Source organism: Piliocolobus tephrosceles, chromosome 8, assembly GCF_002776525.5.
Source record: "Piliocolobus tephrosceles isolate RC106 chromosome 8, ASM277652v3, whole genome shotgun sequence".
NCBI lineage: Eukaryota > Metazoa > Chordata > Mammalia > Primates > Cercopithecidae > Piliocolobus > Piliocolobus tephrosceles.
In genome coordinates this window covers 50,861,953-50,887,073 of record NC_045441.1, presented here as the reverse complement: position 1 = coordinate 50,887,073, position 25,121 = coordinate 50,861,953, and the positions used below count along the sequence as shown (strand labels likewise).

General features: G+C 42.3%; 1 protein-coding gene across 1 annotated transcript in view; it reads left to right on the top strand.

The window, feature by feature from the left end:
* Positions 1–1,150: 1,150 nt before the first annotated feature.
* The window catches only part of PDE1C (phosphodiesterase 1C), a 579,473-nt gene continuing 555,502 nt past the window's right edge, over positions 1,151–25,121 (top strand). Inside the window, exon 1 of the mRNA XM_023186040.3 lies at positions 1,151–1,828. Within this exon, the coding sequence (XP_023041808.1) occupies positions 1,744–1,828 (85 nt within the window). The 5' untranslated portion in view covers positions 1,151–1,743. The remainder of the gene's footprint in view (positions 1,829–25,121) is intronic.

Here is a 25,121-nt window from a genome sequence, read left to right as displayed (position 1 = left end):
TGTAACAGGTTCCAGGCGTGGGTATTACAGTCTCAGGGACTACATGATGATTTTGAAACACCCCTGACTGCATGCTGAAATATGCCATTCTGTGTGGCATGAGGTTCATGACACTGTTGGTTGCCTTTATGATTAATTAATCTTGCTACCACCCTAACCAGACCATGTGAATATGGTTCTAGGTCTTCCCTGAGAGAATTTACAACTGAAGTGTCAACTACACTCTGACACAATTCCATTTCTTTAAAAATACATGGTGAATTGAAAAAGATTAAATTCTGGGGACATGCATTAACCCAGGTTCCAGTAGGCTTGGGCGTTTTAATGGGCCCCCTGAAGTTATATGTAGAATACGGTACATGTGTGTCTGTGTGCTTTTTTTGGGACAAGGTTTCTAATCTTCATTAGATTCTGAAGATATGTGAAGCCATTACCCTCTAAACTCAACTGGAATCAATTAGGAATATACCTAGTTGATTCTTATTATTGGCAAATGTTTGTTAAGTGTGTCAAATTTCATCACAAAAATGAGGCTAAATTAATTGTAGTCTCACAATAGCTTGAGCACAGAACCCTCATTCCACGTTGTTACACCGCGGACTCTTCTGTGGGACTCAGCTCTGGTCTCTTTTCCCTTGGGCATCTGCAGCCCCTAACAGGACTGCAACTGTAAATCCTCAATAATTGCTTGCTGATCGGTGGGAATAATTTTCCCAGTATAAGCCTTGCCTAACTCGGTCATTTCAGGCACTGGAAAGGCCAGTGGCTAACGTGGCATCATCATAAAGTGAAACTTCTGCCTCCTAAGTCCGCCGCTTCCTTGTGTAGCACTTTCCTCAAGCACCACCCAGCCTCAGTTTCCTCTCCTGTAATAAGAGCGTCAACTATGGGATTGGTAGATATCTTCCACATCAGCAAATTCCAGAAGTCTATCACATTGGGCAAACCCAAATTCGAAAGGACAGGACAAGCTATTTGGAATGGATGGTAAGGGGCGAGTTCTAATTCGATGCTACATTTCACATCAGAGAGCCTCCGGTGACTTTGACAATTACCTTCCCGGGAGGGACAGTGGAGAAGGAACACTGTCGGGGCTCCAGGGCAGTGTTGGGGACAGTGGCTGGGAGGAAGTGGGCGTGGCGATTTTCCCGACTTCCTTGTTTGGAGTAAACTTCGGCAACATCTGATGGCTAAGGGGTTTGCTTTCCATCTGTTGATGTGCTTTCTGGAAGCTCCCCGGTCTGCCAGAGAAAACATATCCAGAAGACGCACGACGCCAATCCAGCCATTCCCTTGGGTCCCCAAATCCCCCCAGCCACCAGAGACGGAAGGATAAGCTGAAGTGGAAAACAGACGTGCCTGGGGCGCGCGGACCCCGCGGCTGGCAGAAAGTAGCGTGGCCAGGCAGGGATCTCCGCGCCCACCCGTCAGCCCTGTCCACGCGCTCGGGCGCGCGTCCTCCCTTCCTGACACTCCTCTTGCCGCCTCTGGAGCTTGGAGATGGGGCAGTCGCGATGGCTCCTGCCTCCGCCGAGCTCCTAGCCCTTTAGCTGTTGACGTTGGGTCCCCGCGCTTGTCTCCAGGCACTCAGCTGCCAGCGCGCGGCGGGGCTGAGGGTGACAGCGCGGCGCGGCCGGGGCAGGATTCGCCGCCGAGCCCCGGGCTGCTCACTCCGCCGTGGTGGAGGAGGGACCGCGGACGCCGCTGGTTGAGCTGTGAGGTCCCTGCCCGGCCGGCCGAGCCATGACGGACGCCAGCAACAGGAAGGAGGGCTTCAAAAAATGCCGGAGCGCCACTTTCAGCATCGATGGCTACAGCTTCACCATCGGTGAGAACTTTCCACCCCTCTCTGACTCCTGGCTCGGGCAAACGCCCTCCCCGGTGGCGGCCAGAGTTCCTTTCTAAGCGGGCAGGGGGAGCTCAGGGGTTGGGCTGGGGCCGGAGGGTGCTCGCCAGGCGGGAGTCCCCGGGAGCGGCGACCGGGTCGGGACAGAAACCGCACCCTGGGCTGTCTCCCGGGCACTCCTCGCGGGCTCCGACCGGGCGTCGCGCGGAAGCTGGTTTTCAGCATCACACCTCCCCCTCCCCGAACCGCTCGGTTTCCTGGCTGATTTTAATAACGCAGGCTGGGGGACAGGAGGGGTGGAAATAGGGCTGGAGACGCTGCGATGGAGAGATGAAGATAGGAGTGCCGAGAGAGGGAGACAGAAAGCGACAGAAAGCGACAGGGAGATGTAGACATGATAGAGACACACAGAGCGGTAGGAACATCCAGACACGGGGACGCTGATAGAAACACCTAGACCCCAGAGATAGAGACGGACGTCAAGACAGACTAGTAGAGTGACAGAGACGTGGAGACAGGGACTGAAACGAGAGGAGAGGCTGAGAGAGGCAGAGACCAGGGAATTCAGAGAGAGAGAGAGAGATTGAGATTGAACAATAGTTTCTATAAAAGTTGAAACAAAAGAAAAGGGACACATGAAGAGAGAGAAGAGAACAGAGATTCAGAAAAATAAAGCAGAAAAAGAGGCCAATTCAGTCTCAGAGAGAGAGGCCGCAGGGAGGGGGATCATATGTCATGCTACGGAAAGTATTGGAGAAAAAGCTGTGGTGTCTCTGAGCTGCAGGTGGTGTTTTCCTCTCCAGCCCTTGGGACTCCCAGTGGCTCCTGTTTTCTTTCCCCCAAAACCCTTCACCAGGAGGGGGAACCACAGGGGGTTGTGGGGACCCTCAGGGAGCAGCAGGGCCACAGGGTTGACCCTGTGGAAGCCTAGCATTTGAAGAGGTGGGTCCTTGATACTGCTACCTTCCGCCCCATGCTGTGGCTGTTTTGAAACAACTTGTGGGGGATTGCCTCCACATCTTCCTTGGAGGTGAGTAGAACTCAAGTCCCAGGTAGAGCCCTGGAGGCCTGCTCCTTGGGACTTCAGCCTCTGGAGAACAGCAGGACAGAGGCCACTCTGATTCCTACTTTTGGAAGTACTCAAGTTACTGTGGTCTTAATCTGAACTGAACCCTAAAGCCTTTGAAAATGAGGGGGTAGATTATTTTGCTTTCTGTGGACTGTGTCTGCTTGGATGTGTATCAGGAAAGTACCAGGGCCAAGAAGAGACCAAGGAAAGGAGCTCATCTGAGGGCCACTTTTGTTCTTAATGAAGTAATCCAAGGTTTCTGGGGCATGGACTGAACACTTGCCCTTCTCCAAACGTACCAAATCCCACCCCTCTGAGCCTTTACCTAGGCTGTTTCCACAGGCAGGAATGCCATTCCCCCAGCACAGCATTGAGAAATCTTGTCTATACTTCAGATCCCAGCTCTCACTTTCCACCTCTTCGGCTGTCCATCCCCATCAGAAAGAATTTCTTCCTTGGCACCCCCTCCAGTCTTGGAGTTCTCTGTTGGAGCTCACACCCTGCCTTGAATCAGTTATTTAGGCACCTATTGGTAGTCCTCATTGCATTAAAAATTCCTTAAGGGTGAGACTGCTTATGTATATTTCTCTCTCAAATGGTGTTGGTGGGTGTTAAGGGAGTGTTTGTAGAAAATAATTAAAGGTTGCTAAAGTCAAAAGTGTTTCATTAATAGATCATTGTCATGTTAAATTGGTTTTCTTGACTCTGGTAAGAAAATTCTCAAAAGTTATACCAGGTTGTCATTATGAAATCTTATCCTCCAAAGTGTGGCTTTCTAAAATCCAGGATCATAGTGTGGTCCTCCTCCTCCTGACGTTTTCCCTTTCTGTTAGAAGAGATGGTCTAGCAGATTGGTATGGTCTGGTGGTCAGTAGAGACTCCAAAAATGAGCTGGTTGCTTCCAAGTGAGATAGCTGCCAACTTATTTCAGATTGCTGAGAATTTATTCATTCACTTCTTTCTGCTTATTCTTCTTCCCTCCCCCTTTCTACATTTATTCAATTTTACTATATTAAGAGATACAATTTAGCACAATGCCTGCCACACCGCAAACATTCAATAAATGGTAATTGTAATTATTCAAGGCACTAAGCTAATATCATGGAGAGTTTATGAAGATAAATCAGACTTAGAATCTGTGTTCAAGGAGTTTGTATTCTTGGGGCGATGTGATATGTTCATACATAACCATTTTAAAAAGCAGAAATTAGTAAGTTGCTAGAGAGACATTTAAGAAATTTTAGGCCAAGTTTAGAAAATACAATAATAAAAAAGGAAGAAAGAAAATCAACTGTCATTTTATCATCCAATGCTAAATATTAATAATTCTTGTGTATACTTCTAATATGTACATTGTTTTTACAAAATGAAATCATAATTTTTGAAAAATATGTTATTTAAAAAAACATTATTAGTTTTGTGTCATGCTATATATAAAGTATTTTAAAAATCAACTTCCTAATGTTGGCTACTTAGGTTACTTTTAATTTTCACCATAATAAACACTGATAAAAAACTAAATCTTTGAGTATATCCATGAATACTTTTTTTGAGGCAGGGTCTCTCTCTGTTGCCCAGGCTGGAGTGCAATGGTGTGATCTCAGCTCACCACAAGCTCCGCCTCCCGGGTTCACACCATTCTCTTGCCTCAGCCTCCCAAGTAGCTGGGACTACAGGCGCCCGCCACCAAGCCCGACTAATTTTTTTTGTATTTTTAGTAGAGACAGGATTTCACTGTGTTAGCCAGGATGGTCTTGATCTCCTGACCTCGTGATCCACCCACCTCAGCCTCCCAAAGTGCTGGGATTACAGGCATGAGCCATTGTGCCCAGCCCATGAGTACTTTTTAAAGATAACCTTCTAGAAGCTTAATTGCTTAGTCCAAGAGTATGAACATTTTTAGGAACTTTAAAACATATTGCTCAACTGCCTTCTGAAAAGATTAACCAGCTTCTACTCCCATCAGCAATGTTCTGACAGCTCTGAAAGGTAGCTGTTATGACCCCTGTTTTAGGAGAAGAAACTCCCAGGACTCCAGAGGAAATAATTTGCCAGAAGACATACAGCTAGGAGGTGGCAGAGTTGGGTTCAAACCACATCTGCCCTGACTCCTCAGCCTGGGGTTTGTCCCATACATCATGTGGCCTCCCACACTGGACTTTATTTCTGCTGGACCCTCGGGACTAGCCCATCATCCTGCAGAAGAGAGATCTGGGAGTTTGTTAGCTCTGCTTAACCAGCCAAGGCTGGAGTAAAACCAGAAAGAGATGGGACCATTGCTGCAGGTGGGACAGGGTGGGGTTGCTGCTCCCTGGAGGAAGATCAGGTAGAAGAAACAAGGTTAGTTAATCTACCTCACTAAACTCCCTTAGTCCCGTGCTTCCCTGTCCCGGGGCAAATGATTTTGCATCCTCTTTATGTAATTTTCTCAGGTCATGAAATGGGTATGTGGTCAAGAGGTCTGGGAAACAAGACTATGAGATTGAACACGTGCCACATTCAAGCAGTGACTTTCAAAGCACCTTGATGCTTTGAGAGTTCCATCCCTGGGAAACTATTGAACTTATGATGATTGCAGCAAGTGATTATTCTGATGAGCATAATTGAAGGCCGTATGTAGAAGTGCAAGTGTTAATTGACTCTGGTGTGGTAGTACTTGTGAAGGAGCATTTGCATATGAAGTGAATGATTGGGGTGCGTAGGTGCAGTACCTTGTATTTCAGAAGAACTTTCCTTCTGGAGTTTGGATGTCTATTTGGGTTTGTATTAAGTCATTCACAGATTCTTGCTCTCTCCAGAAGGCTGCCTGAAATACAAACAAACACCTCCCCCTCAAAATGATGTATGTCTGCCAAAAACAAAAGCACATTTTTTCTTTTAAATCACCTGAGTGGGCCCCACTCGATCTCTTTTGATGCTCCTCCCTGTTCATTTTACAGATGAGAAAATGGGACTGAGGGAGGGCCCATCACTTCCCTCCTGCCCTCCGTGATGACCTGCAGGGTGTCAGAAGGAGGTGGGTGAAACCAGAGGCTCAGAGGGATGTGAAGTTGGCGGAGTGAATGTCAAAGAAGCTGCTTCCTTCAAAAATGAACCTATTGGTGTTGTGGGAAATTCTAGGCCTGTACTGAAGAGGTGTTGCTAACAGAGATGTGTTTCCTGTAGCAACGGCCACTGGCTTTTCTGCCTTGTGTTTCTCTCCTTGGGTTGTCCCAGAGGAGGAAAAACAAGAAGCCCCTAGACAGCAATCGGAGGCTCAACGGGCTGGGAGTTGGGGGTTCCCTGACTTACCCTTGGACAGACAGCAGGGGATGGAGGCCATACTGAAGGGAGGAGGTTTGCTAATGGATGCTCCTCTCAGAGGGGATCTGGGCAGGCAGGGCTCTGTGGGTGGCCGAGGCCTGAATGAATTGGCTGCGTACACTGGGAGTGTGGCCCACTCTCCAGCTGAGGCAGAGAGGCCCCTGGCCTCCTCTGGGGCATATGGTTGAGGACTTTCTGAGCCCAGACTGGTCTCTGTGCTCTCTCAGCTGAGTGTCTTGTCTGCCTTCCATCTGCCTGCTTAAACAAGCAGGCAGTCTGGGTGGAAACAAGAACTTTGGACATTTTACACCTGGTTGGGAGTGATCGTGGGGAGCAAAGAACCCAGTAAGGATTCCAGGTAAAATATTCTATGGCCACCTCCCAGTGCTCATGGACCTACTTCTCTCCCTCACTTGTATCTCAGAGTCAGAGTCAGGTGCAGCAGGGTGTGGGAAGAGGAGTCTGCAAACGGAGGCTTGCAGTCTCTGCTCTGCTGTTCATCCTCTTCCATTCTGCACCATGGGCAAATCACATTATCTCTGAGCCTCAGTTTCCTCACATGTAAAATGGGGAGTAAGATCCTTAAGTTTTGGCAGTATGGTGAGGATCAAGTGAAGGTTTGCATGAAACAACTGCACTGTTAACTCTAAAATGCCCGCCAAATGCTTCTTGTTATTAGGGAAAGTTAATGCTGGTTAAAACCGGTGTATGCCACTTCACAGCATTTGCACTTCCACCGAGAGCAGCCCTGTCTTTAGCCTGAGGAGCTCTCATAAGGGAGTTGCCATTGTGAGCAAACAATTAGAGTGCACACTTTTAGGGGACCAGCTGAGAGCTTGTATTTGCTGTGGGAAACCCTGGGCTTTAGAGTCACACACAGATTTATCAAGCCCATCAGGTGAGCCATTTAACTTCTTTCAGCCTCAATTTTCTTCTCTGAATAAATGGAGGTAGTAACACCTTCCTTGTGGGTGAACCATGGCCAGGGGAATGAAGGGCCATACACAGTACCTGGCTGTCACACTGTAGGTGTCCATTCAATGTCCTTTCCCTTTGCCTGAAATCATACTGTGAGTAGAGCTGGTGCTGGCTGGGAGTGGGTAAGCATCAGTGATGTGATCCCCAGGATTTGTGACTGCACTCTGTGGGTGGGCAGTCAGGATGCCCCGTACAACTGTGCTGGCCCCTGACACCAGATGAGAGTAAATGTCAAGTGGGTACTGGGCACCCTGCCACCCTCCTATAGGCTGATGCACTTTCCAGAGCCACACAGTGTGTCTGGCATGTCTTCTCAGCCTCCACAGACCTGGACAGGGTCCACCTGGGGCCATGGGGAAGTTGGGAGTGATGGGGAGAATAGTAACAAAGGAATGACAGTCCTGAGCTGGGCTTCGGGATCGGCCTGGAATACAGCAGGAGAAGGGGACCAGGATGGGTAAATTGCACTGAGTAGAGTCCAGAATATAACAGTCTCTGGAGTTAGACACTTGTGGTTCAAATCCAGATCCCCATCTTCCTTTGGTTGTGATCTTAGAGAGGTGGCATTTCATGGCTAATGTTAAGACTCCTAAGCTGTAAAATGGACATAATAAATAGTATCTGCCACACTAGGGTAGGAAATCAAATGAGATAGTGCAACTAGAACACCTAGTAAGGCTGACCACTGGGCACAGTAAGCCTAGTGATCAGACAGCAATATTTTTAAGATTCTGAAAATATTTTAATTTCTTTTAGAATTGAAAGAAAAAATAAACTTTTAGATTCAAGAAAATACTTGACTTCATAGAATTTCAGTCACGCTCTAAAGATCTGCAGTACAACATCATACACCTAAAAATTTGCTTAGAGGGTAGATCTCATGTTAGGTGTTCTTACCTCAACAAATAATAGGAAGTTAAGAAAACTTAACATTATTATATTCTTCATTTCAACGCAATCCTAAAATATATTTTAAATTAAATTTTTTTTTTTTTTTTTTTTTTTTTGGTGGAGGAAGGGACCCACAAAAGCAGAAGTTTCTAGGGCCCATGAAAGTCATAACGAAGCTCCGGCTTCTAGTACAGGGCCTGGCACAGTCAAGGCATTCAAAATTGTGAACTATTATTATTGGTAGGTTAATAAATATTTGCTGAACATAACACTGAAGTAGACACTGTAGAAGGGTGGGGGAACCATGGAGAGGAAAAGCACAGACTAGTAGAAAACACATGCTGGACACAGAGATAGGGTTAGCCCCTTACTAACTTGCTTTTGGATCCTGGGTAAGTCACTTAACCTGGGCCACAGTTTCTCCATCTGTAAACAAACTGGTTAAGTAAGGAAATCTCTGCAGTTCCTGCCTCTCCCGGAAGAGGTGAGTTTTGAATCCTGACCCCGGCCTTCCCAGAGTAGATGAGATGCTGGGAATGGCTAAGTGAGGTACACCGGGGATTTGTGATGGATGCTTTGTAGAGTTCAGAGCAAAGAGGCGGCAAACTGCGTACAAAACTAGTTAAGAACTCAGAGGTGAAATTAGTCATGAAGTAAGCATACTACACTTTGTATATACAGCATTGTACAGTTTTCTTACAGTGAAGTTTAATAACCACTGAGCTAAACTCAAGAAAGGACCAAAGGCAAGTCCAGGTGTAGCTGCCCGGGCCTTCCAGCTATTTCACCTATATGCTAACCATCAAATTCCAGTGGGAAATGGGGACTAGCTGGAGATTTCCAAGTGTTTCTGAGTGCCTGCAGGGCTAACTCCATTCTGATGTGATATGAAACCTTTTTGACTTCAGCTCATGCTACAAGATTTGTTACGAAGAATAAACGTACGAATGAATACCAAATTAATAATAGATATAGAAGCATCTAGCATGGATCCTGCTTGATAAATCCTTCTTGGACTTGAGAGGCAGTCTGTGCAGAGATAAAGAGTTGGATTCTGGAGTTTGACTGCCTTGGTTGAATTTTGGCTTCACAGTTTATTAGCTGTGTAATTTTGGACAAGTTACTTAACCTTATTGTATTTCAATGTACTCATCTATTAAATGTAGACAATTACATTACCTACCTCCTAGGGTGTTAGAGGAGTTAGTACACATCAAGCACTCAGAATAGTACCTGGTACAAAGTAAGTTCTACATAAATGTTTTTATTATTATATATTTATAGTTTATATCCATTATAAGATATTTTCATAATATTTTTAACTTGGAAATAATAATAACCAACTCTGAGTCCTGCTTGATCAAATTGCCATATGTACTGTTGTTTGAAAACCTGTAAGGATGACTGTCTTCTGCTTTCTGTTCAATGTTAGCATTTTTCGTGTGCTTCACTTTTGTGTCTTTGGGTAATGATCTCTTGATACTTTATGGTTGTTCTTCATGGATCCATGTTCCTGTTTCCTCAGCTGGTTAACATCTTTCAGGATTTACTGCATCACTTGTGATGGTTTTGCAAAGCGAGTCCCTAGCTGCCAGGCCCTTGTTAGAATGTTAGTTCTCCTAGGCCAGGATGCCAGGTGGAAAGGCAAGTGATACAGAAGACCTGGGCTCTAGACCTAGTTTCTGGTACTTCCTATCTCTGTGGCTGTGGGAATGATCATTCACCTCTGTGACCCTTGGGGCCCTCATTAGTAAATGGAGATAGCAATTCCTTCTTTGTTTCGTTGTTGAGAGGGTTCAAGAGTATGAGGAATGTAGGAACCCGGTGTGCTCTAGGTGCCTGTTAATTGGTAGCTGTTAGTTGTGATGATGGAGGGACTCTGAAATCAGGGTGTGGGCAAGACTCCCAGACCCACAGCTGCTTCCCTGGACGGTGCTCACCCGCCTGTCCCTGGCTGCCTCCACCAACCCTCCACCAGCTACTTATGTAGCATCTGGCACGGCTGCAAGTCTATCTTTGTTTTAGGGTAGGATTTCCGACCAGGCCAGGGATCTGGAGTGCCTGTCTCAGCCAAGCCGGGTGCTTCCAGCTGGGTCGGGGTAATTGGTGCCAGCTGCTTTGGGGAGAGCTGGTTGGCATTTCCTGTGCTGCTGGCAGACAGGCACTGGAGTGTGTTGGAACCTTGGCCTGAGAACCAGGCCTTCCCCAGGGGACCCTGGGCAGGCTTAGAGACAGAATTGCTAGAAGTTGGTTTTCACTTGGTGGAAGGCAGTGTCTCCTGGGCAAGGGTCCAAAGCACCCAAGACTCTGCCCTTGAGTATTAGGTCACAATACTGCTGCCAGAGTTTGAGAAGAAACCACTTTGCAGGAATTGATTTGCTGACTTTGTCTCTGCTTCCCCAAATGGCTGTGCTTCCTCTCTTCATGGTAACTTCATAGAGTGGCTCAGGTATGATTCCATGGGCTTGGGTAGGAGAAAAGGAGAAAAAACCCCTTATGGACTTGCATGGACTGCAACCACCAGCATTATAGATAGTCTAATTCAGTTTTCACAAGTTGAAATTAGACAGATGGAGAAGTGACTTGCTCAAGGTCAAAGTAATAAGTAAGGGTTTCAGTGCATTTCAACTACAGGGCTCTTTCCTGGCTTATTTTTTATTTTTATTTTTTGGTTTTGCTGTGTTGGACCTGTTGAATTACATATTTCATTTCTCAGACATATTGGCTCTTGGAGATTATCTCAATAAAACTTTTGTAGTGTATATGGTAGAGAGAATATCCCTTCTTTATCTTTGGACAAACCAGAATGTGAATGGATAAGTTGTCATGTTCACCATTTATGAAATAGCTGACCACTTATTTATTTAGTTAGTTTTTAGAGACAGTCTTGCTTTATCAGTTAGGCTGGAGTGCAATGGTACGATCAAGGTTCACCACAGCCTTGACCTCCTGGGCTCAAGCGATCCCCTGCCTCAGCCTTCTGAGTAGCTGGGACTACAGGTGTGCACCACCATGCCCAGCTAACTTATTTTTATTATTTCTAGAGATGGGGCCTCGCTATGTTGCTCAGGCTGGTCTTCAACTCGTGGGCTCGAGCAATCCTTCTGCTTTGCCCTCCCAAAGTGTTGGGATTACAGGCATGAGCCACCGTGCCTGGCCTCTGACCACTTTTTTTTTTTTTTTTTTTTAACTTTCTGAGTCTTGTTTCTTGATTTTGTAAAGTAGGAATAATAATATCTGCATATGATGTGACATATGTAAAGTTCTAGCCCAGTAATGACAATTGCAGGTGGTTATAAAAATATTGACTCCTTCCCCTTCCCTTTTCTTCTTCCTAGTTCATGCCAAACCTGAAGGTGTTTCTGCTGGCTTAGATGTTTGCCCAGTAATCACAAATATGGGAACCCTCCAGCCCTTTGGAAGTTACATCTCTCTGAGAGGCCCCAAAAGAAAACTGGCATTGTTTTTCTCTGACTTTGGGCCCAGGGAACACACATTAACACAATAGGATTTAAGCAGTGAGTGGGAAAGTGAATGGATTTCTTTTTTAAAGTGATTAGTTTACAGTTTCTCAGAAAGGTCCACTGTATCTAGTGACTCACCTTTAACAATTGGAAATTACTTTAGCTTTTCAAATTGTATTGAGTCAGTTAGTATTGGAGAGGAATCCATCATCTCTTAAAGAGGGAGCCAGCAGGACTTGAGCCAGACTAGATCCCAACCATCTGCTGGGCCCCACGGAAACCCAGTTTTCCAACAGGATGCATTTTCTTCCTTTCTCGTCTGGGTCATTCATGAGGCCAACTGTTTAAAACAGTGAAAAGTGTTTAAAAGATGCAGAATTTAGTCCAGTTGTGTAAGACTGTAAGCCTGGTCTTAGTGACTATTTCAAGGAGGCTATTTTTTGGGGGGGTAATTATGCAAACCATTGCCCTCATGTTGCTGATGATAATGAGAGGCTTTACTATTGGTAAACATTCCCAAACATCAGCTCATTGGATGCTACCAATTCCCCTGAAAGAGAACTATGAGCAGCTCCATTTCATAGATGGAGAAACGGCTACTTCAGGAAGTCGGAGTGACTTGTTTCAGAACCATGACTCCAATCCAGTTTCTACATTTTGTTTTTTAAGACGGAGTCTCACTCTGTTGCCCACGCTGGAGTGTAGTGGCATAATCTCGGCTCACACAAACCTCTGCCTCCCAGGTTCAAGTGATTCTCCTGCCTCAGCTTCCCAAGTAGCTGGGAGATGGGGTTTCACCATGTTAGCCAGCCTGGTCTCGAACCCCTGACCTCAAGTGATCTGCCTGCCTGGGCCTCCTAAAGTGTTGGGATTACAGGTGTGAGGCACTGTGCCTGGCCAGTTTCTACATTTTTTAAAGTTTGGGCATTTGAACTAGAAACCTGGGAACCATTGTAGATTCCTTTTCCTGTGCAGATTCCCACCCTCACCTCATCTAATTAGTATTTAAAGTCTGTAGGCTTTTTGATCCTGCTGCCCTTCCGTTTAAAACCCAGGAGGGAGACTCCCATTGGATGCAGGATCAAGCCCACATTCCCAGGTAGGGCCCATGGCCTTCCATGACCTGGCCTTTGCTTTTCTCTGGACTCGTATTTTGCAGTGCCTTGCCTGCACATGGGCTGTAACCACTCACTTAGCCCATCTTTATGCAGTGCATTCTTTATGGCAGTGATTGTGTTAGGCACTAGGGATACTATGTGAGCAAACAAGCCAGCCCTGATGACATGGTGTTGACAGCCTAGTGGGACCCACAGACATTGGTATAACTGTACTTTGTCCTCTGATGGTAAGGCCAGGGTGCTGTGGTCATGCCCAGCAGGGTCATCTAACCTGTCTGGGGGTTGGGATTGGCTTCCCTGGTGAAGGGTGTTGGGGAGGTGATGGGAGAGCCTCCAGGTGGATCAGGCAGCCTGTGCAGAGGCCCTGTGGCTGGAGGGAGGAGATGGGATATTGAGGGCTGTGAGAGCATTAAGAAGAGACTGGAGAGGTGATTATATGAGGCCTTATAGGCCCACTGGAGGATTTTGTTTTTTTCTCCAAGAGCAGTGGAAGGCAGTTGGCCATTTTAGGGAGAGGGGACAAGATCAGATTTGTGTTTATAAACACACGCTCTGGCTATGCTGTGGAGAATCAGTTGTGAGTGTTTGCTGAATGTTCTTGCTATTATGTAGTAATAATAACTAGCCATTTCTGTGTGACCTGCATTCTTCCTTTCTATCTGGGCCTTCCTGTAGCCTTCTGGGTATTAGTTCTCTCTTTCAAACAAACCAGGCAAACTTTTAGGCTGCCAGAGCAGTAGGTGGTCCTTGGGGGCTGGAGGCTGTCTTAATTTTCCTAATTACTTACTTCATTTTTTAACAAAATGAAGATAGCATTATTAATTTTATTTGCCTGTAAAAATGATCCATGTTCATTTTAGGAACTCAGGAAAGAAAACCTCATTATCCAGAGATGACCTCTGGTAATATCCTATCCTTGGTCCACATAATATTCTATTGCAGTTCTATTTAAATGGGATCATGCATGTTGTTCTAGGACCTGCTTTTAAAACTTAATTGTATATATGGATATTTTAAATTAGTCAGCTCTCTTGGTCTAACTTAATGCCTAGGCTCTCTTTTGTGTTTGTATCAGCTTCCCTAATCCTGAATGCCCCATGAGGCAGGTGAAACTTTTCTGAGTATTTCACAGCATGGCCTATTTTGGCAGAGGTGTCTCACAAATTATATGCAAATATATTTTATATACAAACACACAGCCCCTCCACACACCATGTATACTACTATTTTCTTTGTAATTGAGTGTTTGCTATACGCTGTTCTAACGGCTTTGTGAGCACTAGCTCATTTAATTTCTCATTTTTGAATGAGGAAACGAACACACTTATCCAGGGAAGTGGAGAGATCTGGATTTGAATCTGATGCTACAATGGTTATGTGAGAGCTTGACTATGCATGGGACATGTCAGAGGAAGTGCCCTTCTTACACCTGTGGGACATGCCTTGGGTAAAAATCCAAAGCACTTTTGCGACATCTAGCATCTCCTCTTAGCATCCCAGTGAGAGGGTTTATGACTTTATAAGAGGGAAACTGAGTATTAAGTTATTAGAGGTAGAATGTTTCTTATGGTGTGTTTCAGCAGAAAGCTCAATCAACCACTCATTCCTTCCTGCATTCTCTTACAAATATTAGTTAGTGCCTATTAACCTCCCTGCAAGTATAGGAAGATATTAAATAATTTTCTCTTTTTTGAAAAGCATGTGGGCTTGTGGGGAAACTGACATTGACAAGTAACATGCTGAGGCCAAGTGCTGTTTGGGGGATTTATAAAGGATGAAGATAATGCAGGGGGAGGGGTTGGCAAAGGCTTGAACTTAGTTTTTTCCACTCTTGTTTGATCTTTCCCTCCCTTCCCCTCCCCTTCTCCTCTCTCCTTCTCTCCTCTCCTCCCCACCCCTCCCCTCCTCTCCCCCCGTCTCTTCTCTTCTCCCCAGTATCACTCCCTTCCCTTCCCCTCTCCTCCCCTCCCTCCTCCTTTCTTCTTCTTCTCCCTTCCTTCCCTTCACTGTTCTTCCTTCCTTTTCCTTTTCTCCTTCTCTTTTCCTTTCCTTCAGCTTTATTGAGGTGTCATCTACATAGCATAAAATTTACCCGTTTTAAGAGTACAATTCAACAAGTTTTAGTGAGTTTACAGTTGTGTAATCATCACCATGTATAAGTACTTCATTCTGTTTTATTTTGAATAATATTCCATTATATGAACATATACATTTGTTTATCCATTCAGTAATTGTTGGACACAGGTTGTTTCCAGTTTTTGGTTATTATGAATAAAGCTGCTATAAATATTTACATACATGTCTTTGTGTGGACATATGTTTTAAGTCTCTTGGGCAGGTTCCTAGGAGTGGGATTGTTGGGTTGTATGGTAAATTATTATATAACATTTAGGGAACTGCCAAACTTTTCCAAAGTGTCTGCACCATTTTATGATTCCACCAGTGATGTATGAGAGTTTTTGAATAGAGTTTTAAAGAAGTAGAAATCAGCCATGTCAGTGGTTCTCAAATGCTGCAGCAACAGGGCTGGCCACATAAAAACCAAATGGAGAGTTTGTTAAGGATTTCTGGGCTCTATGCGCCAAAGATTCCAATTCCATATTTGTGGGTTGGACCTGGCAAGTGCATTTTTTTCTTTTTATTTGTGAGACGGAGTCTCGCTCTGTCACCCAGACTGGAGTGCAGTGGCACGATCTCTGCTTGCTGCAACCTCCGCCTCCCAGGTTCAAGCAATTCTCCCACCTCAGCCTCCCAAGTAGCTGGGATTACAGGCGCCTGCCATCGTGCCCGGCTAATTTTTGTATTTTTGTAGAGATGGCTTTTCACCATGTTGGCCAGTTGGTCTTGAACTCCTGACCTCAGGTGATCTGCCTGCCTTAGCCTCTGAAAATGCTGGGATTACAGGCGTGAGCCACTGTGCCCAGCCTGGCGTGTGCATTGTTAGAAAGCTCTCTAAGTGATTCTGCTGTGTGCCTTGTTTAGGAATCACAGAGCTGGATGAGATTGGGGATGGGATGGACAAGGGAGAAATTCTGGGAACATTCTAGACAGAGAAAACACCATGTATAAGAACAGTGTGATATGTGAGGATGTTAATAGCAGTAGGCGTGGCAAGAGAGAGGGCAGTTTGGAGACTCTTGCATTGGTTAAGACTTAATAAGGAAGCAATTAATTCATTGACATATCTGTCTAGTTTTCTGTGAAACTTTTCAAGGGGAACTAACTTTTTTTGGAATACTAGGTACTAGGCTCCGAGTTTTATGCTTAATTTTCCAACTCTTTTGACTCATTATTATTCTCAGTTTATAGGTAAGGAAACGGAGGCTTAGGAGGTTAAATAATAGAGCTGGGACTTGACACCAGTTCTGTCTGGCTCCTTCCACCATAGCAGTTTGCCCCTGTTCTATGCAGAGCACTGGTGCTAGTGCCATGTGAATAGGGTCTTGGGATTTCATATTCATTGTAGGAGAATTCATTATGCATATTTTGCAATTGATTCCCCAGCTTGCTGTGCAGTCATTCCTATTTGCCCTTCTTTTCTATGGGTTACAGGTGTATTAGATTTTCTCTAATGGAAATTACAATATTTAAATGTTCTAGGAGGGTGCAAAATAAGATAACTTAGTTAAACGCCTTGAGGCTCTAGTCTATGCTGGCGTTAATAAACGTCCTCTGGATGCTTCTTCCTGCCCTGGTCCCTGTTGATCAAGGTAGTGTTTACTGACTGCACCAAAACTTGACCCTGGTTCTCTGGTGGCAGTCAGTCTGAGCGCTACAGAAATGGAAGATTAAAGCCCCCTGTGAGTCAGGCATTGGAGTTCTGCGGTAGGGCTGTTTTCAAAGTTGGATGCGTGATGGAGGGAAACTTGTAGTAATTACTGAACAGATGCCCTTAATGAGGTCTCTGCTGGATTTCCAGCTGGCAGCAAAGCTCTGCATTGGGACGGGACCGTTGAAGTCACTGGATCATTATGTGACATCACATCCTCCCCTTGTTGTCATAGCAGCTGTAATCATCCTACTGAAAGTGTCCCTCAGGGTGATGGCAAGCCACATCTTTCTTTTAATGTGGATCCATGGTGCTTTCTTTCATGCTAAGGAGGAAAAGAACTAGCATGCCAATGCTCTTCAAAAAGAGAAAAAGCTTAACATCAGCATGTTATTACTATCCTTGTTACTATTTTAACAATTATTATGCAAGTTAAACATATGATTGTGTGAAAATTTATAAAATAGAGATTGGCAAAGAGAATACAAAAATCCTACCTGTCATATCAACATGTAGACAGAACCACTATTAACATTTTGGTGAATATCTTCCTGAACAAAAAAAAGTTGTTTTTGCTTAATGAATGTAGATATGTACATTTATTACTATTTTTTCAAATATGGGACCATTACTGTATTGTGGTTTATTTTTTTCCCATCTGACAATGTATAATTAATGTCTTTTCATATCAATATTCTTCTTCATCACAGTTTTTAAGGTATCACAATTGATTTAGCTGATCCTCTATTGTTGGGTGTTTCAAGTTCTTTCTGCTTTCTTGCTGCCACAAATAACATTACAGTAACTATCATTGTCTCCACATCTTTATAAATCCTTTTTGCCTTAGGAATTGTTGAGTTGAAAGAATCGACTATATTTGACACATTTGAAATGTACATTCTAAACCACTCCCACTCTCCAACGTCTTGCCAGTTTACAATTCCCCACATGAGGTATGAGTTTTCGTGTTGATGTTATGAACATGGGATTTTAACCTTTAAGGAGTTATAACTTGTTAAGTGAAAAATGGCATATAGGCCGGGTGCGGTGGCTCACACCTGTAATCTTAGCACTTTGGGAGGTGGAGGTGGGCAGATCACAAGGTCAGGAGATCGAGACCATCCTGGCTAACATGGTGAAACCCTGTCTCTATTAAAAATACAAAAAATTAGCCGGGTGCGGTGGTGGGCACCTGTAGTCCTAGCTACTCGGGAGGCTGAGGCAGGAGAATGGCGTGAACCTGGGAGGTGGAGCTTGCAGTGAGCTGAGATCGTGCCACTGCACTCCAGTCTGGGTGCCAGAGCAAGACTCCATTTAAAAAAAAAGAAAAAAAAAAAAAAGAAAAGAAAAGAAAAGAAAAAAAAAAGGCATATAACTGTTCTGTTATTTGACTATTTGTGAGATTGAAACTGTTTTGTTCATGTGTTAATTGACCATCTATATTTCTTTTCTTTTTTTTCTTCTTTTTGATGGAGTTAGGCCCTTGTTGCCCAGGTTGGAGTATGCAATGACATGATCTCGGCTCACCGCAACCTCCACCTCTTGGGTTCAAGTGATTCTCCTGGCACAGCCTCCCAAGTAGCTGGGATTACAGGCATGTTCCACCATGCTCGGCTAATCTTGTATTTTTAGTAGAGACGGAGTTTCTCCATGTTGGTCAGGCTGGTCTCGAACTCCCGGCCTCAGGAGATCTGCCCAACTCTGCCTCCCAAAGTGCTGGGATTACAGGCATGAACCACTGCCGCTGGCCGACTTTTCTCTCTCTTTCTTTCTCTCTCTCTTTCTCTCTTTCTCTCTTTCTCTCTTTCTTCCTTTCTTCCTTTCTTCCTTTCTTTCCTTTCTTTCCTTTCTTCCTTTTTCTTTTTTTTTTTTTTTTTAATTATACTTTAAGTTCTCGGGTACATGTGCCCAATGTGCAGGTTTTTACATATATATACATGTGCCGTGTTGGTTTGCTGCACCCATTAACTTACCATTTACATTAGGTATTTCTCCTAATGCTATCCCTCCCCCTGCCCCCCGCCCCACGACAGGCCCCAGTGTGTGATGTTCCCCTTCCTGTGCCCAAGTGTTCTCATTGTTCAACTCCCACCTATGAGGGAGAACATGTGGTGTTTGGTTTTCTGTCCTTGCGATAGTTTGCTCAGAATGATGGTTTCCAGCTTCATCCATGTCCCTACAAAGGACATTAACTCATCCTTTTTTATGGCTGCATAGTATTCCACGGTGTATATGTGCTACATTTTCTTAATTTAGTTTATCATTGATGGACATTTGGGTTGATTCCAAGTCTTTGCTATTGTGAATAGTGCCACAATAAATATATGTATGCATCTATATTTCTTTAAAGAGACTCATGCTCTACTGCCTGTGCTAGCTGTGCAACTTATTTCTTTTATAAGTAGTACGTTGCTGCCTTTCACTAGTTTTTCTACTGGGGTATTTCCTTTAGTTTAGTTTTGTTTTGTTATAGGCAGGGTCTCACTCTGTTGCCCAAAGTGTAGTGGCACCACCTTGACTCACTGCAGTCTTGAACTCCTGGGCTCAAGTGATCCTCCCACCTCAGCCTCTCAAAGTGCTGGGATTACAGGTGTGAACCACCATACCTGGCCTGACTTCCTTTAATTTATATGAAATTTTTATATATAAGAATTAGAAATTAAAATTAAATCTATTCAGCCTTTGTGATATTTGTTGCAAATAATTTTCACAGTTTTCAAATATGCCTTTTAACCTTGTTTATGTTCAGATGTTAAATTTTTAAATAAGCCAATCAGTTTTATTCATTTATAATTCATGTTTAGAGAAACTTCTACATTGAAAATATGCATCAATATTTTCTTCTAGTACTTTATAGTTTTATTTTTATATTTAAATCGTTACTTCATCTAAAATTCATTTCGTAATAGAGATTTAATTTTGTTTTTTCTGTAAATTTACCCCCTTTTTTCTGTGCTGATTTAAAATATTAATTTAATAATACTAATGTTACATACACATACACATTTGGGTCTTTTTTTGGAATTTCCCCTTTATTTTTAAGTTTTTTTTAGAGAAAAAGTCTCACTCTGTTGCCCAGTTGGAAGTATGGTGGCATGATCATAGCTCATGGTAGCCTCAGACTTATTGATTCTAGTGATCCCCTTGCCTCAGGCTCCCAAGTAGCTAGGACTATAGGTGTGTACCACCACACTCTGATAATTTTTTGATTTTTGTGGAGACAGTCTTGCTGTATAGCTCAGGCTGGTCTCGAGTTCCTGGCCTCAAGCAATCCTCCTGCCTCAGCTTCCCAAAGCAACAACTTTGCCCAGGCTATTTTTGCTCATTTTTATTCTTGATGAACTTTAAATTTGCCAGTTTTCATAGAAAATTTTTAGGGTTTTTGATAGGGCTGTAGTCAAGAGCATAACTGCAACTTTCTATGTGGTCTAATTCTAAATCAATTTTTGTACATGTTTCATGGGCACTGAAAAATAGAGTATGTTTGTTTTTATATGTATCATCAATGTATTTATTAAATTAATTTAATTATGTTATAATGATATAATGAAGACTCATTATCGAGATTAGTAATTACATTAATACAATTATTTAGCTCTTTCTCTATTTTTTGGCTGTTTGACCTGATGAAGACAATTTGTTTATTAAAGAGTTATCCTAATATAATTTGTTCTTATGAATTTCTTCTTGTATTTCAGTTGTAGCTTTATATATATTTTAGTACACTATAACTTGTTTCTGGAATTTATGAGAATTATATATTCACTATCAATTTTACTGTTTTCCAATATAAAATTATTGGGCAAGTACCACTAAATGGTATTTACCACTGTTTTTCTACAAATTTACAATATCTTCTGTGTGTATCTGTGTGTGAACATACTATATTCTCATTGTTAAAAACTCAACCAGACCAAAGCATTAAAATCTCCCCAAATCTACTTCTGTTGTTTTAGTGAATCCCTTTTATATATTCTATTGGGTGTGCATGCACATGAACACACACATTCACAATATGCCATGGGATCATTCTGTGCATGCTGTTGTGTAGTCTACATTATTTTTCCACTTACAAATATGTCATGGTCACCTTTCTGTTGCAATAAACATAAAGTTGAATAACCATTTTAAATGACGTTCTCAGTTCAAAATGTTTATACTTTTCATCAGATCAAGAAATTAGGTTTTTGCTCTTATATATTTATTTTACTTTGTTTTAGGTACAGTATTTTGTTTTTTGACCCAAGTTTATAGTTTCAAAATTTTTAATAGAGGAGATTAATGTAATTGTTATAATTATTATATTTGCTCTTATTTCTGGCATATCAGCATTTTCTACTTAAAAGATGCTGTGTTGCTCTTTCCTTTATGTTTTCTTTTCTGGTATATAGATTATATTTCTTTTAAGTTTTATTTTATTTTTAATTGACAAATAATTGTACATATTTATGTGGTACAATGTCATATTTCAATGCATGTATATATTGTATAATGATCAAATCAGGGTAATGGGCAAATCTTTCACCTCAAACATTGATCCTTTCATTGTGGTGAGAATGTTCAGCATCCTCTTGTGTAGCTATTTGAAATATACAATACACTATTGTTAACCACAATCACCCTACTGTGCAATAGAACACCAGGACTTATTCCTCCTATCTAAGTGCAACTTTGTACCTGTTGACCAATCTTTCCCCATCCTCCCTCCCTGGGCTATATTTTCTTTAGCTTTTATCTTTTCTAATGTTTGGAAGACATATATTCTAGTCGTAGTTATTTTTAATTTTCAAAAATGTTCTTTGATCAGCCTTTTCAAATTGTGACAGTCACATGTGAAATGGCACCTCTGGTGATAAAAGTGTTGAACACACTCTGTCATCCTGCTTACTTCCTGCACTATGTTAGTGTATTTGATTTTGGTTTTTCTATTTGATCAGTTTTTATATTTGAGTTTGGTTTTTAAAACAGCTTTATTGAGGCATAACTTTCCATAAAATAAATTCATCTTAAGTATACAATTCAATGATTTTTAGTAAAGTTTCAGAATTGTGCCACTCCCACCACTATCCAATTTTAGAACATTTCTCTCATTCCCCAGAGAATCCTCACTCCAGTTTTCATTGAGTCCACTTTTATATCCAGCTTTCTGCCAATTGTTTATCTTTTAAAACTAGTTTTCTTTTTCATTATCAGTCACTTTGTCCCCTTTCTGGACAACAAATTCAAGAAACTTTCTGGAAGCTCCTGTGTGTCTTAAGAGCTCGTATATCTGAACATCCCTTTTCAACATGGCAGATACATTGGTGGCAGAAAATTACTGGATCATAACTTTTTTTTTCTTCAAAATGCTATAGGCATTAAGACAGCATTGCCTTGGAGTTAGTCCAGCATTGGAGAACTCTGAAGCCTGACTAATTTTCATACTTTCTAGGCAACCTGGTTTATTTGCCTTGGTGCTTATAGGTTTTTAAATTAAATTTTATTTTAAACTTGTCCTTGTAAATAGTTTGTAAGCATGTGCGTAGATGTGAGTCTCTTTTAATGGATTTTTCAGAAAACTAAAGGCCCATTTGATCTGCTTATGCAGTTTGTCTTTAGGTGAGGAAGAATTTCTTCTACTATTTCTTTGATTATTACTTTTTTTCCATTTGTTCTGAGTTCTCCTTCAGGAACACTCTTTTTCCTCATATTGACTTTCCAGTCTTTGTCTTCCACAACTAGAGTCATTTTAATTTCCATGTTCTTTCCCTCTATGTTCTACTAGAACTTGGAGAATCTGTTTTCCACACTACTAAATAGATTTTCTATAGCATCAGTTTGGTTCTAAACCTGTTTCCAATATGTATATTACTTCTGTAATCACACTTTTATCTTCTTGGAATCCTTCCTTCTCTCCTGCATTTTTTTGGCAACTTGTTGCATTTAATTTCCATCTGTCCGTGTTTCAGCTTTTTTTTTTTTTTTGACTATACAATCCAATTCCCTTTTCACACTTGTGGCATATTGGTATGCACTGCTGCCAGTCCAGTTTCCTGTTTCCATTAGGACATCATTGGTGTGTCCTGCTCTACTGAAGTGGCACCTTCTATCTCCTCCCCACTGCCTGATTCTCTGGTATTGTGAACATGGACAAGTCAATTTCCAGTACGTGTTGTTATTAGGGTTGATCGTGATGGTATATTGCCTTTATCTAAGACAAATGTGTTGTGCTATCATCAAGTCTCTTCTTACCCACATTAGTGTTATATTTTCTAGAATTTGTGGTTTCTGCTTAGATTTGGAAGAGGTGGAGATAGAGTTAGGAATGAGGATAGGAGAACAGACGTGAAGCTGAGGAATGAAAGAGGAGGTTTTTTGAAGCATATTTCTCTTTCTTCCTTTTCTCTGGTGACCTCTGTTTTATTCATCAAAGCCAGACTGTGTCAAGAACTGAATTCTCAGCTGCTCATGTTTTAATTTAGTCCTGTCAGTTGCTCCTAGGTTCTAGTATTAGGGTATGGTCAGTTTTAGTTCTGTTATTATTAAAAAAATCTTTTTCTATGTTTTTATTGCAGTTTATCAGAAGTATCTGCTTTAGGACTTGTGGCTTTATACCATCTTGGGCCAGATGCATCATATCTAATTTTACAAAGCTTATATAAAAATTTCCAGATGCCCTTTGGCAATTTGAGAAGACTTAGTAAAAGTGGGTTTATAGAAGATTAAATAAACTATTCATGTATGAGTAGTGTCATATGTCTCTTATTGTTGGAAAACAGCATGCATGCAGATATTTTTTGTTTTTGTTTTTGTTTTTTGAGGCATGGTCTTGCTCCATCACCCAGGCTAGAGTGCAGTGGCGTGATCGTGGCTCAAGGCCACTATGACCTCCCAGGTTCAGGTGATTCTCCCACTTTAGCCTCCTGGGTAGCTAGGACCACAGGTGTGCACCACCATGCCTGGCTAATTTTTGTATTTTTTTGTAGAGATGGGTTTTTTCCATGTTGTCCAGGCTGGGAACTCCTGGGCTCAAGTGATCTGCCTGCTTCAGCCTCCCAAAGTGCTGGGATTACAGGCATGAGCCACTGCGCCCATGCTGCATGCAGCTTTTGAGGGATATGGGGTATAGGGATTTTTTTTCCCCATATAAATAAGTCCAAGAGCAAAGTAGTACACAAGTGTCTTGTAAAAGCCAGGATTTTGTTCTTTCTGTCTTATAAAAGCTTCAATTTCCAGTTATTTCTCCAGATGGTGGTAGTAGTGGTCATAGTAACAGTAACTGATATTTATTGAGTGGTTCTTATGGACCAGGTGCTATGTCACACCTTCACAAGGCTCATTTAATCCTCACAACATCCCTGTGAGATAGTTATTATTATTATTATTTCCTTGGAAAATATTAAACAACTTGCTTAAGATCACAGAGCTCACAAGTGGTGAGCCAGGGTTGGAATCCAAGCTCTCTGGTTCCAGAGCTCCAACACCTGACCATCACACAGAAGCCTTGCAAAGAGCTGCCTTTCTTGCAGTCACCCAGGCCCCCTCCTAGATCCTCAGGTTCCATTCAATCTAGGATTTAATCAAACTGTTTGTTCTTGGGTTTAAATGCCTCTTATTTGTGTTAACATGAGAGCTGAAAATGCCTCTTAATTTGTGTTAACATGAGAGCTGAAGGAGATGTTGCATGTTTGGGAAGTTTAAACACATTTTTATTCCGTGTTTTCTGAGTCATGATTAGATACTTTTAATATCTAGGTAGGAAGAAACACATACTCATTCAAATCCTGTTTATGCTTGTTTTTGTCACTTCTAATACCTCATTTCTTGTCTTTGCCTCGGTTTGCTTTGCTGTAAAATTGGGCTGACAAATAGTACTTATTTCTTAGAGTTATAGTGAAAATTAAAGAGCTAATACATGTAAAGTATTTATAGCAGTGCTTGTTATATGGTAAATAATCAACAAAAATAGCTATTGTTGGTATCAGGAGTAGTATTGTGATACAATTTTCTACTTACGCTATGGTCATTTATACCCAAAATAAATGAGAATATGTTTGCATTTTTATAAATTGGATATTGAGTTTTACCTATCTTGCAGTTAATAATTAAACTCGATGAGCTGATATCTACAGTTACAGGGTCGTACTAAGTGAGCATGCTTCTGTATTATGTCATCCTGTTAATGAATTTGCTGGATATTTTCAGCAATGGGAATGATACCTTGTCTTAGACATTCAGTTAAATACAAGAGCAAGTGATTCATCAACTCTCTGTGGTTGTGGGGTTTAGGAGTACGTGCATAAGTGAACCACAAGGGGAACTACACATTCACTTAATTACATTGCCCTTCTGCAACAACAACCCATTTCCAGGACCTGTTTGCAGGGTCAACCTGAAAGACTTAAGGCTTTTTTGTTTGTTTGTTTGTTTTTGGTTTTATTTTGTATTCCCTGATGTTCCTGCTAACTTGCAGGTAGGGGAGGTTTTAGGTAGAGGCTGGATATGGAAAGGAGGTTGAGCTGTTTTCCTGCTGCTGGTATTTGTTTGATGTCAAACTCTTCTCTAAAATGTGCCTTTGTGAACATAAAAGCTTCTCACTTTTTGTTCAGCAAGATTTACTGAGGAAGTGCAAAGTATAGGCCATGGAGAGAGTGGTCACTAGCGTGAGTGACTATGCAGGTGATGTGCCTACAAGCTCATCAGG